General features: G+C 33.7%; 1 protein-coding gene across 1 annotated transcript; it reads left to right on the forward strand.

Moving 5' to 3' along the window:
- The first annotated feature begins 1,261 nt into the window (after positions 1 to 1,261).
- On the forward strand, positions 1,262 to 4,251 carry LOC18593124 (G-type lectin S-receptor-like serine/threonine-protein kinase At1g34300). The gene has a single exon (XM_007020184.3). It carries the CDS (start codon positions 1,424 to 1,426, stop codon positions 3,938 to 3,940), a length of 2,517 nt encoding a protein of 838 aa, XP_007020246.3. The 5' UTR covers positions 1,262 to 1,423; the 3' UTR covers positions 3,941 to 4,251.
- The last annotated feature ends 9,627 nt before the right edge of the window (positions 4,252 to 13,878 follow it).

The following is a 13,878-nucleotide window of genomic DNA, read 5'->3' on the forward strand; positions in this document are numbered from 1 at the left end:
AGCATATTGTCAATCATATGAATGACATGGAAAGTATTTTATAAGGTCGGGCTTGACACTAGATATTTACTGGCCTCCATCAGAAAATGCTTGAGTTGTATTTCTTTCCGAATTTCACACATTCATAGAGAAGGGAACCAAGCTGCAGATCATCTCTCCGTTCAGGGGTATACACATCAGAACCTGCATGTATTTTCACAAGCCAAAGTTGAGCTCAAAGGAATTCTTAGATTAGACAAATTAAATTTACCTTATGTTCGCTTTTAAATAAACGTAAAGGAGTAGTACTCCTAATTTACAGTTTCAACTTTCTCATAGAATCCTGTACTAATGTAATATTACTTTCCATATGCATTTTGGAAAACTATGCATGGGAAGTACTATCTTTACTAGGTGCATTTTTTATTTTCGATCATGGTTTTCATGTAATTTTGAAGGTATGGTTTAGGTTCCCTTTTTTTGTACCTTTTTTTTAATTAATAAAATTTAACAGGATAACTAAGCTCTGCGAGAACTTCTAACATTAAAAAAATAATTAATTTATACAAAATCTATATTAAAAAAACTATTTCATTCAAAGGTTTTAAAAAATATTATTTTTTTATATTTTATTAAGACATTGGAGAGAACATATTCTAATCAAGTTGAAGTCTAATATATAACTTAATTTTGTTTTTTAAAGAAAAACTTGACCAAGTTTAAATTGAGATTTTAGCCTTGAATTTTATAGTCAAATTCAAATTTGAGTTTCATGGATGTCGAGCTTCTTCATCAAATTGAGACTTGTTCTTTTTTTTTTTGGTCTGCATCATACATATATATCATTCAAATCCATCTGTACGTTTTCATCCAAGGCAAGTTCAAACAAGTTGAACACGTTGGGCTGACTACCATTAACTAATTTACTAATACTGATCATGAGTCTCACCTTATTATTTTCCTCCTTCTTTCATCACGTTTTTGGTTTGTTTAGGCAGCATAAAGTTGAACCCATTGAGAGATCAATCATCTTTCTTCTATCATTTTTCAAATATGCGGCGCGACTAACTCAGATATTTGTTATCATTTCTAGGTTTAAAGAGACAAAAAAAAAGAAAAAAGGAATAAATAAAACAAATAAAAACATATTTAAAGGAAAAAAAAAAAAGCAAAAACAGAGGAGGAAAAAAGGGCAAAATTGCTCTAAAAAAGTGAAAAAAAAAACCCCAGTCGGCCAATCCGCCCTTTTTCGTGCAAAGAAAAGTAAACGAACCAGACCCTTCCCTTACGTTAACGCTTGAAAATGACTGTCCTAACGGGAATGAGTCAAAGTCTCCTCCTCCCACTGCTCTTCCCTCCTTCCTCTTCTTCTCTTCTCTCCCCACCAACAAAAAAGCTATAAGCAACCATCTCCCAACAACTCAATCCACAGAAGAAGAGCAAAATGACCCTCCTCCACTTCCTCTCTTTATTCTTCTTCTTTTCCTTCTCAACTTTCTATATTGCTTCCTCCTCCACGATCTCCTTAGGCTCCTCCATCTCCCCTTCAACCCCAAGCCAATCATGGTCCTCTTCCAATTCCACTTTCTCCCTTTCCTTTATTTCCTCACGTTCCTCCAACTCTTTCCTGGCTGCCATCACATTTGCAGGTGGAGTTCCTGTTTGGACTGCAGGCGGCGGTGCCACTGTTGACTCTGGTGGTTCCCTCCGTTTACTCTCCAACGGAGCCCTCCGTCTTTTCAATGGCTCCGGCGCCGTTGTCTGGGACTCTGACACGGCCAACCAGGGTGTTTCCTCTGCTTCCTTGGAAGACTCGGGGGAACTACGGCTACTGGGCAACGGAAGTGCTACAGTTTGGTCTTCGTTTGATCATCCTACGGATACGATTGTTCCAGGTCAGAATTTCACTTTGGGGCGAGTTTTAAAATCTGGGTTATATTCGTTTTCTCTTCAAAAGCCGGGGAATTTAACTTTGAAATGGAATGACAGTATTGTTTATTGGAACCAAGGGTTGAATTCTTCTGTTAATGCTAATTTAACTTCACCAAGTTTAAGATTGCAAGCTACTGGGGTTTTATCTATATTTGATCCTAGTTTAACAAGTGGGGCAATTATGTTTTATAGTAGTGATTATGCTGAAGGAAGTGATATTTTGAGGTTTTTGAGGTTAGATAATGATGGGAATTTAAGGATTTATAGTTCTGCTACAAATACTGGGACTGAAACTGTGAGATTGTCAGCTGTTTTGGATCAGTGTGATGTTTTTGGTTACTGTGGGAATATGGGAATTTGTAGCTATAACGATTCAAATCCGATTTGCGGGTGTCCATCTGAGAATTTTGAGCCGGTTGATGTGAATGATAGGAGACAAGGGTGTAAGAGGAAAGTGGAGATTGAGGATTGTCCGGGGAGTGCAACTATGTTGGCATTGGATCATACTGAGTTTTTGACTTACCAACCTGAGTTGTCTTCTCAGCTTTTCTCTGTTGGGATAACAGCTTGTAGATTGAATTGTCTTGTGGGTCCTGCTTGTGTTGCTTCCACTGCTTTGTCGGATGGAACAGGGTTTTGTTACTTGAAAACTACCGAGTTTGTTAGTGGGTATCAGAGTCCAGCACATCCTAGCGCTTCTTTTGTTAAGATTTGTGGACCAGCAGTACCAAACCCATCTCCTTTTGCATATAATGCAGAGAATAGCAAAGGTTGGAGGTTGCGTGCATGGATTGTAGTGGTTGTGGTTGTGGTTACACTTTTGGTTTTGGTTGCACTGGAAGGCAGTTTGTGGTGGTGGTGTTGTAGAAACAGTCCCAAATTTGGGGGTTTATCAGCTCAATATGCTCTTCTTGAGTATGCATCTGGTGCTCCTGTCCAGTTCTCATATAAGGAGCTCCAGCGCTCAACCAAGGGGTTTAAGGAAAAGCTGGGAGCAGGGGGATTTGGGGCTGTATATAAAGGGATTCTTACTAACAGGACAGTTGTGGCAGTGAAGCAACTAGAAGGTATTGAGCAGGGTGAAAAACAGTTTAGAATGGAGGTTGCTACCATTAGTAGCACCCACCATTTGAACTTGGTGAGATTGATAGGTTTTTGCTCTGAGGGCCGTCACAGGCTTTTAGTGTATGAGTTCATGAAAAATGCGTCTCTAGATAACTTTCTTTTTGTCACAGAAGAGCAATCAGGAAAGACGTTGAGCTGGGAATATCGTTTCAACATTGCTCTTGGAACCGCTAGGGGAATAACATACCTTCACGAGGAGTGTCGGGATTGCATTGTTCATTGTGATATAAAGCCTGAGAACATTCTGTTGGATGAAAATTACAACGCCAAAGTGTCAGATTTTGGCCTTGCCAAACTCATAAATCCCAAAGACCATAGATACCGAACCTTGACAAGTGTTAGGGGGACAAGGGGTTATTTGGCACCTGAATGGCTTGCGAACCTTCCAGTTACTTCCAAATCTGATGTTTATAGCTATGGGATGGTTTTGTTGGAGATAGTGAGTGGAAGAAGGAACTTTGATGTTTCAGTAGACACTAATAGGAAAAAGTTTTCTATATGGGCTTATGAAGAGTTTGAGAGGGGTAATGTGGAGGGAATTGTTGATAAAAGGCTTGTTGATCAAGACGTGGATATGGAGCAAGTAATTAGGGCAATTCAGGTTAGCTTTTGGTGCATCCAGGAACAGCCTTCTCAGAGGCCAATGATGGGAAAAGTGGTTCAGATGCTGGAAGGAATCACAGAGATTGAGAGACCACCAGCACCAAAATCTGCCACTGAAGGTTCCATTAGTGGAACCAGCATAAATGTAAGCAGTAATATCAGTGCCTTCTCAACTTTTGCTGCTTCTGCCCCAGCTCCCTCATCATCTTCCTCATTGCAAACAGCTATGGTTTCTCCTTTAGCTTCAGGAATGAATATGGGAAAGCAATCAACATCCCTGCTACAATCTGACACGAAATGAACTCATTTCAATTTGTAAGCTCCATACAGAAATTGCTTTGGCTTGTGATCTCTGGATCCAGATTTTGTACATCCTCTAAGGTAAACCTTTTGTGTGTAAAATATGAGATGAGATATTGATACTATACCTTGTAAAATTTTTTTTACTCTTTTAGCCATAGCAAATAGTTAAGGAAAGAGTATTTCAAATATACATAGTTCAGTAGAGAGGGGTCATTGCTGTCATAGAGTTATTGTTTCTGCAAGTATGGTTTTATTTCATTCAATAACATGTTAATAATATTGTTCGCAAGTGATGTTTGCTCTATTTAATCTTCTGCTACCCATTATTGTCGTCTGAAATACAAGCGTGTAGCTAAAAAACTTCATGTGGTGCAAGGATGTCATTACAACAAATGCTATAATGATCCTTCAAAATGATTAATTCAGGATGAGTTTGCTTTGAGTTCATTGGCAGGCCAGCTTTTTATACTCTACCGTATGCATGGATATGTCAAATGCTTGCTGAGAAGAAAATTTTAGACTGATGATGTTGCCAACCTTTGGCTTCTTGTTTAGCATGTTTAGAACTATTAACTCCTTACAAAAGTGAAACACCATGACTTTCTGGGCTAGGGCAGTCATCTCCAACTGAAATCTGAGATGGCCAAAAAGATTGTATTATCGTATAATGCATTCTGACATTCAAGAAATTTGAAGATTGAAGCCTTTAGTGGTAATTGCAGTCTATTTTCTTGAAAGGTAGGCCTTGCAACAAACAGAAAGAGGGAAGATGGTTTCATCTTTTCTTTACCAGGGCAAGAAAGTCAAAGGCATCTCTGCTTTTCCAGTCTTGCATGCGGCAATAATTTCTTTTTGCTTTCAGGTTTGGTATGAGGGTTTTTAGTTATATTATTTTATGTATGGAAGACGCCATGTCCTTTTCTTTTAACATCTTGGGCCCTTTCAAATGTCCGGAGAACAATGTGAATTCGGACAGTGGATTGAAATGAAATTTTGCATACAGTCATCTTTGGACCCTTTCAATTTGTTCAAAGCATATACTATGATTTATAAATTTATTTCAATTTTATATTATTATTTGGATAATTAATTAATTTTGAGGTTAAGGGCGTGTTTGATAAAGTACTGATCAAACATTTCCACCATTGAAAATTAAAACTTTCAATGTGTGATTATTCAATTTTGGAAACCAATTAAGGGAATATTTTCATTGAAAAAGCGTAGAGAATTTGAAGTAGCTGAAAGCTACTTGATGTAATAAGTCAATTTTATTTTAAGGAATTTTTTTATTTAATTATATTAATGTTACATTTTTTTTTCTTTTAACCATATATTCTTATGTTTTGACTATTATCAATATAAAATACTTTTAAAATCATATTTCTCTTCTACGAAATATTTAATGAAAAATCTAATCAACATTTAATATTTAGTAGCATACAAAACAATTTTTATGAAATAAATTTACTCTTTAAAATTTTTTTAACTCAAATTTCAGTTTTTAATTTTTTAGTGTTAAATTTTTTCAATTTATCAAACAACACCTAACTCTTATGAAATAAAATTCATTCAATTATTTATTTTATTGATTATATTTATTTATTGTTAATGTAAGTTTCTTTATATAAGCAAAAAGATTTTGATATTATATATAAATGATAATTCTTAAATCTTTTTAGTTGTTTACATATATATATATATTACTACGCAAACATCTCAAGATGATATGAGATGATTCGAGATTGAAAATACCCAACATGTCAAGTAACTCGTATATAATTTGAATCGATTTAAAATGATCTGTAATAATTCAACCCAAAATTTACTCATTTTGTATGATTGCCACTTATAATTAATGCAATCAAAAGATGTGTTCCCAAACATTCTGAGGAAGAAATTCCTTAATGTCAGCTGAAGAATTAAGGGAAATGAATATCCAAAGTGTGTTGGAACTGTCACAAGTCCGATTACCTAAACAAAGAAATCAAATAACTACAATAAAAATAAAAATAGAAAAGGAAATAAAACTTTTTAATAATTTCATGTCATATCTTCTCTTTTCTTTATATAAGGATAAGAACTACAATAATTTAAAGATATTTATTTATATATCACAAAACATATTAAATAAATATTTCTAAGTAGTAATTGATATTATTAGAATTTGTGATAAAGTTAGCCCTCATTTTTTTTCGGAATCAACTTTGGCATTATGTCTATGAAAAATGAAATATAATTTCCTAGCCTCAAATTGAATTAATAAATATATCTTCATTTTGAAAAGAAGAAAATAAATAATCCATCAAAAAGAAAAAGAAGAATAAAAGAAATATTAAATTATCTGAAAAAAAAGAAATATTAATTGATTCAAGGCTATCGGTAAGGCCCAAATAGGTTCATTTGCCCAACCCATATCTCTATAATTATGAACCCAAGCCACAAAATCGAAAACTAACTATGCTTTCCATGTTACTTCTGGTCACCATCATACATACTTTTCATATAGTTTCAGAATTAAATATTTCTTTTTCAAGTCGCAGAGCACTAACTAATTGAAAAGTATGAAATATATTTTATTTTAAAAAATTAAACACTTGTGCTAGAACATGTGAGTTTGAAAATCTAATTGTTTGACGTAAAAGAAGAATCATCACTAATCTTCTATATTTAAGTGTGATTGTTTATTTAATTGAGTCTCATCTTTTCTAATGAGATCATATGTTTGATTTAAGTTCATTAAAAAAGATAAGTTCTGATTTATGAAACAAATTTAGATTCAGGAGTATAATTACGCGCAAAGAAAGTATAATCATCCCACGACCTCCATTCAAAGAACAATACCAATTAATTATGTATTATCTTATTTTTTACCATTATAAATAAACCTTAACCTCATATAATGTATTTTCTTGACGAATTTTTATTTTTAAATATTGGAGACTTTTCTTAAGTTTCTCAACATTTTTGGCAAAAAATAAAAGAGCTCTCTCACTTTAAGAACATTCAAGAAAATCACTTATTTCCTTAAAGAGACTCCATTGTCGAATTTTAATATTTTATGAAAAAATATTTAAGTTAAATTCTTTTTTTCTTATTTTTTTAATTTATTATGATTTTATTTTTTTATAATAAAAATCTTTTAATATTGAAATATTTTCTAAAATCCACAACAGTTTTGACAAAATTTAAGAAAATTCTCACTTGGAAAATTTTAAGAAAATTGTCATTTACAACTTTTGTTAAAATTCCATCATTAGAGAATTTGTATTTATTTACACTTTATACCTTTATTTTATTTTACTTTTTGAAAAATAAATGCAAACCTTTTACATTAGAAATTATTCTAAATTATCCAACAATTTTTTTTTTGTAGAATTTTAGAAAATTTCCTCACCAAGGAATTTTCAAGAAAATTGTCATTCAAAACTTTCTTAAAATTTCATAATTGGAGGATTTTCACATATTTTACATAATTAAAATTAAATGCTTATGGTGCAAGTAAATAAATATCATGATGTAATTTTTTATTTATAAAATATTTTTATTCTTAGCTATTTATTTTTTATATTTTAATAATTATGCAGAAATAATCTTTCTTGAAAAATAATTTTTGATATTTTACACAATACATTTGGTAAGGTCCCATAAATATTTTTATTTTGAAAATTTTAAGAAAATTACAATTTGTAACTTTCCTAAAAATTCCTTTCTTAGAAGATTTATTCTAAATACTTATGATTTTTTGAATTTAATTTATTAAAAATTTATTTTTACAATTTTCATTATTCCTAGATAGAATTTTTGAAATAATTTTCTAATTTTAAATATGTGCATGAAAAAGCTAAATAATTAAAAAATGAAAATGAATATGAAAAGAAAAAAAATCAAATTAAATAGCCAAAAAAATATAGGGGCAAAGTGCATGCCTTAAATGGGTTTAAAACTCAAACCAAAGTGGCCTAAAACTGTTAATTGCATAAAGCAATCAATTTAGAAGAAATGGAAAGAAATATCTGTATACTTATGTACACAACGTATCGTATAGTACAACGATTTCTTAATTCGTCACATTCTCCTTCTTTTAATCTTTATTTATATTAAATTTTACTAAAAATGAACAACTCCATGATAAATTTGATTTCTTTAAAATTCTATAAAAAGTAAAAATAGTGTTAATATTTAGTGAAAATATTCAACTTCTTATGTATATTATTCATTATCCTCACAAGTAACATGATTTACATGGAAATTCAAGTATAAATTGTAAATGCCGTAAAGCTAATGCTACTAACTACTAAATAATTAAGTAGATGTATGGCTTGGGATTATTGGCTCAAATTTTAATTATGTTCGTTTAAAGTTACCTTGGTTAAAAAATTAGTTCCTTGGTTAGTTAGTGTATAATCTCCCTATTTAAATAGAAGAATTCAATTCCCTTTTCAAAAAAAAGAAAAAGTTTAGCCCTTTTAGGGCTTTTTGAGTGTTTATAAATATATGCTTATGCACAGGCTTAAGTGTGTATTGTTTTGAGAGTTGAAAGACACTTTAAGAGAGTGTATGAGAGTTATTTAGGTGTTATTCATTTTGGTTATTTAACGGAATTGGTGATTATATATGTAATTGTGAAAGTTTGATAGTGAAAGTTATGAAATCTTTTCTTAAGAAAGATCTGTGTTTTTTGTGTTTAGTTTTTGCTTTTATTTTCTTGATTGTGTATTTGGCATAACAAATGATATCATAGTCACCCTGATGGAAGTTATCAATGGCTGGGCTACAAAGTTTGAGATTAGCGTTTTGTAAAACAAATAATTTTATCATGTGATAGAGTATTGTGATTGATGTGTTAATACTAATAAATGGAGAAGTCATCAAGGATGAATGATGTCAATGACAAATCCCTGAAAGATTTGATGAATAAATTAGAAAGAATTTAAGTGTCAAAATCCATCATAAATAAGTTACGTTTGAAAGAATTTTATAAGGTGAAGGGAGGAATAACTTTAAGGACACATTTAAAAGAGTTCAATATATTTATCACTCAATTGTCAAGTATAGATGAGATAATGAAGGAAAAGGATAAGGCAATAATTTTGATGAGCTCTCTTGCTGAAAAATATGATCACATAACTACACCATTTATGGTTGGGAAGGATACATTACGCACGAAAGGTGACTATTGTACTTACATAGCATGAGAGATTGAAACGAGAATCAAAAGAATGATGATGGAGCAAGGGTTGAAACTTTGATGGTGGGGCGAGGGAGAAACAATGTAAGAGAAAAGAATGATGGAAGATGGGGGGATAGATCAAATTCTAGGCCTAGAATAGATTAGAGTGATAAAGAAGGTTATTATTGTCGTGAGATGGGGAACATAAAAGCTTGTTGAAAGAAACTAATGGAGGATATTGGAAATTTAATGAATGCTTAAGGGAAACTAATTCACATGACTGATGATAGTGAAGACAAAATTGAAGGCATTGGTTGTGTAAAGATTCACTTACATGATGGTAGTGTCAAAACATCAGGGACTATGACACATGTGCCAAGCAATTGTCAATAAATTTGATTTCTCTTAGAAAATTAGATAGTTTTGGTTATGGATATTAAGCTTCTCAAGGTGGAGGTTCGAAGATTACTAAAGGTTTGAGATTGTAATGAAAAGAATGAAGAATTTGAAAAATTTGTAGGAGTTATTGGAAGTAAAATTACGGGAGAAGAGTTGAGATTTTCATATCATGCTGAGGACGAAGATGTGAATTTGTCAACCACAAAGCTAGTCACTTTTGCAAGCATGGTGAAGAGGTGGAGCCATTAGCTTGTAGGAGTGCATTTGTGTCAAGGTGGAGATTGTTGGGATTATTGACTCAAATTCTGATCATGTTTGTTTAGAGTTATTGACTTACAAAATTACTTGGTAATTAACTTTTTTTGCTTGGTAAATAAGTTTAGGATTTTTTGGGTACCTATAAATATGTGTGCTTCTGCTTAGGATTAAGTGTGTGTTGTTTTGAGAGTTGAAAAACACCTTAAGAGTGTGAGAGAGAGCTTTTTGATGTAATCAGTCTTGAGTATGTAGATTGTGAGAGAGATTGAAAAGAACTGGTGATTGCAATCTTGAAAGTATCTTAGGAAAAATTATGGAATCCTTTCACAAGAAAGTTTCTTTGTGTTTGGTTTTTGGTTTAGGTTTTTTTTGTTTGATTGGATATTTGGCATAATATATAGTTCGGTGAAATACATAAATTTCCCATACAATGAATCTTTTGTATTTTTGTTTTATATTTTTATATAAGAGAAAATTGTGAGAAATGACCTTCGTAGTAAAGTGACTTAAAAAATGACCGTCTCTATAATTTTAACTGTTTTTAGCCAATTTTTGCCAGGACTTGATAAGAATACCCTTTAATCCAATTAATCCAAATGAAGGCGCGTCTGATTTTCTTTCTTTCTGCTCACCCACCATTTAGCTTAAAATTTCAAAATTAAATCTCGATTTAGATTTAGCTATCCCTCCATCCAGCTCTCCAACGCCATCGAGGTCTATATCGGCAGCCAACTTTCTCACGATTCCAAAGTGCAGAGATGACATCAAGGTATTTGTTATGGGTCCTTACGTTTATTTAGATTCATAGAATGAAAAAGTTGATGGGTAAATTATATGAGTTTGGAAACTTAAATCTAGCTGGGGGTAGCGAAATCAATCAATTTATAGGTGATGCGTGAATATTTGTTAGGCATTGAGTGACTGGATATTAGGAATCGTAACCTGTTTATTTGGCATTAGGTGCTTGAATATTTGTTGAGCATTCGTGAGTTCTTTATAGGCAGTACGTGACTGAATATATGTTGAGCGTTACGTGGCCGTTAATACGTGATTGAATATTACCTGACTGAATATTTGTTGAGCATTGCGTGAGTTCTTTATAAGCATTACGTGACTGAGTATTTGTTAGCGTTGCGTGACATGCATTACGTGAATTAATATTACGTGACTGAATATTTGTTGAGTATTGCGTGAACTATTTGTAGGCATTGCGTGGCTTTAGCTACCCAATGTTGAAGGTGATTCTCTACTGATTATCTTCAATAACCTAATAAGCTCTAATGTAATTCTTGAAGTATATATATAATTTCAGACTTATATAGTAGCAATAGTATTAGATTTTGGTTGGTCGACCATGATGACTAAATTAAAAAAAAAGAAAAGAGAAAAGAGGTAACATTAAAATCCTTGTTGATTAGTGAAAAAGAGAGAAAACCTTGAAGTTGCTTTTTATTAAGAATTTCTTGGAAAATGATGTTTGGCTTGGCTTTTGCTTTTAAGAGGTAGATAAGATGAAAGGGCAGGCCGAACAGGTACTTAATAACCAATTTAGCCCTCCTTCATTGCACTGATATGGCTGTAAAAAACGAAGAGTCAGCTTTCATGCCTATAAATAAGGGAACCATTAACCATTTAAATCAAATTCAATTATCTTAATCAATCTCTAATAATTGAAAATTGACCTTTAGAGATCCAAGAGTCGAGAAGGGGAAAGAGGCAACCTCCAAAGAGGAGGAGATGCCTTTGAGTGTGAGGGACTAGTTGCACATATTCTTGAGTGTGAGGGACGAGTTGCACATATTCCAGCAGGAGATTCAAGTCCTCATCGACAACCTGATGCAAAGGACTTTTGACCTGGAGGCTGCCATCTTGAGCAACGAAAAGATTCTCGCCGAGATAGAGTTCAAAGTAGATGAACTTATGAAGAAATGAACTATGGTTCATTTTTTTTGTATCATTTCCTTGTATTTTCGAGGGGGGGTTTTTTAATAAAATTTGAAAAAAATTTATAGCAATTTTTATTTTCATTGAGCACATATTTCATTGAGTTATTTTCTTCGTTTAAGTTATGTTATGCTAAATAACTTCGTGAGTGGATGTTAGGCATTGGGTGACCTATTGTTAGGTATGGGGAGAGTGGGTGATACGCGGTGCGTGAATTGTACTATGCATATCTTCTGTTGAGACATTGCGTGAGTGGTTTGTATGTATATGGAATAGAGTACCTATGGTGACGTGTTGTTATGTATTGCGTGACGTTGGGCTAGTACGTGACTGTTTAAGTTGACATAACGTGAGTGGATATTAGGCATCGATTGACTTATTATTAGGTATTGCGTGACTAGTGTAATTCACCTCTTGTTTAAAGGCTTATTATTCATTGGGTGACTTATTCTTAGGTATTGCGAGCTTGGTGGTGCGTGACTAGCCTGTGCAATTCATGTGTTCCTTTGAGGCTATTGTTCAATAGTTTTTTAGGTAGTGCGTGACTGATTTTTATATATTGCGTTAGCTGTTGTAGCTAGAGTAGTGGCGCGTGACTTGTGCAATTCATGTATTGTTTTGAGGCTTTTGTTCAGTAGTTTTAGGTTTGCATGACTGGTTTTTATATATTGCGTTACTTGTTGTAGCGTGAGTGGTGGCGCGTGACTTGTGCAATCCATGTGTTGTTTAGGGGCTTTTGTTCAGTAGTTTTTAGGGTTGTGTGACCGAATTTGATATATTGCGTGACGTGTTGTTATGTATTATGAGAGTGATTACACGTGACTTGTGTAATTCATGTGTTGTTTAGAGGCTTTTGTTTAGTAGTTTTTTAGGATTGCGTTACTGGTTTTTATGTATTACGTGATCTGTTGTTATATATTGCGAGAGCGGTGGAGCGTGACTTGTGCACTTCACCTCTTGTTTAGGGGCGTTTGTTCACTAGTTATTAGGCATTGCATTAATGTGTATTAGACATTACGACAATTAATTTTTGTTAAATTTCTGCGACTAGCCAAATGTGACTTAGGCATTGCATAAGTGGTTTCTATGCATTGAGGGGCTATTTTTGATAAATTGACTGATTGTGACACTTATTTTCTGTTAAATTTCAGCGGCCTGCCAAATGTGAAGCTTATGATTACATACGGTGGTCATTGGGTCGATGACACTTACAAGGGCGGTGAGACACGAGTGAGGGGTGTTGGGAGTGATTTGTCATTTTCGAGACTAATGAAGCTGGTTGAAGAGGTTGTTGGGGTCAACTCGCATAATGAAATCGAGCTACATGCATCGCTCAGCCATGTTGCAAGGGTTTCGTGCGCAGTTATTAGGGATGATGAAGATGTAACGAGTATTCTGCGAAATGAAAGGGCAGTCATTGTGTTTGTGACAGTTAAGGCAGGAAATGCAGACAATATTCCACATGAGCACGGTATCCAATATAGTAATCAACAAGAACAGAATGTTAATTATTCTGACATACCACACCATGCATTTCCTAACAAACAACCATGGCAATCACATTTGATGTATCCTCATGAGTTTCAACAGCCCGACGCACACATGAGGTGTCTGCAAATGATGTCTGCACAATTCCAATCAAAATGTGCATCGAACGAAATACTCGGTACTTTGCAACAAACACAACTGTCGCCCGAAAATGCATTGGGTCCATTGTTATTAGCAAACGACACTATGATGGTTGTGAGTGATGACGATGCATCTGATCAGATTGAAGATGATGTCGAAGAGGACGACATGGCGGATTGGAACCATGAGTTGCGTTATGACTGTGAAGATGATTACGTTGGTGGACATGAAGACCGTTCAAAGGACGACAGGGTTGAACAGACCGACATTCCTGATTGCAATCATGCAAATGGCGGTAGAGGTCATACTACAACTGTTGTGTTAGAAGAGGTTGAGTTAGACGACCATTACAGAACCGTTGAATTAGAAGATGTTGAGGGTGACCCTATTTACAAGAACGCCATCGCACTGGAGAACGACATTCGTTCACCTGATGACAGTGATGAATAGGATATATACAGGGGTATCTAGTCAATGGATTATTTTCGGGCTAGATATGATATCCTTCTAAATAGTTGGGAGTGAGGAATCCAGAT

The sequence above is a fragment of the Theobroma cacao genome, chromosome 8 (assembly GCF_053813885.1).
Source record: "Theobroma cacao isolate CCN51 chromosome 8, ASM5381388v1, whole genome shotgun sequence".
Lineage (NCBI taxonomy): Eukaryota > Viridiplantae > Streptophyta > Magnoliopsida > Malvales > Malvaceae > Theobroma > Theobroma cacao.

Excerpts from the sequence above, each read along its gene's own strand:
- LOC18593124 (XM_007020184.3), top strand. The coding sequence starts at position 1,424 with ATGACCCTCCTCCACTTCCTCTCTTTATTCTTCTTCTTTTCCTTCTCA.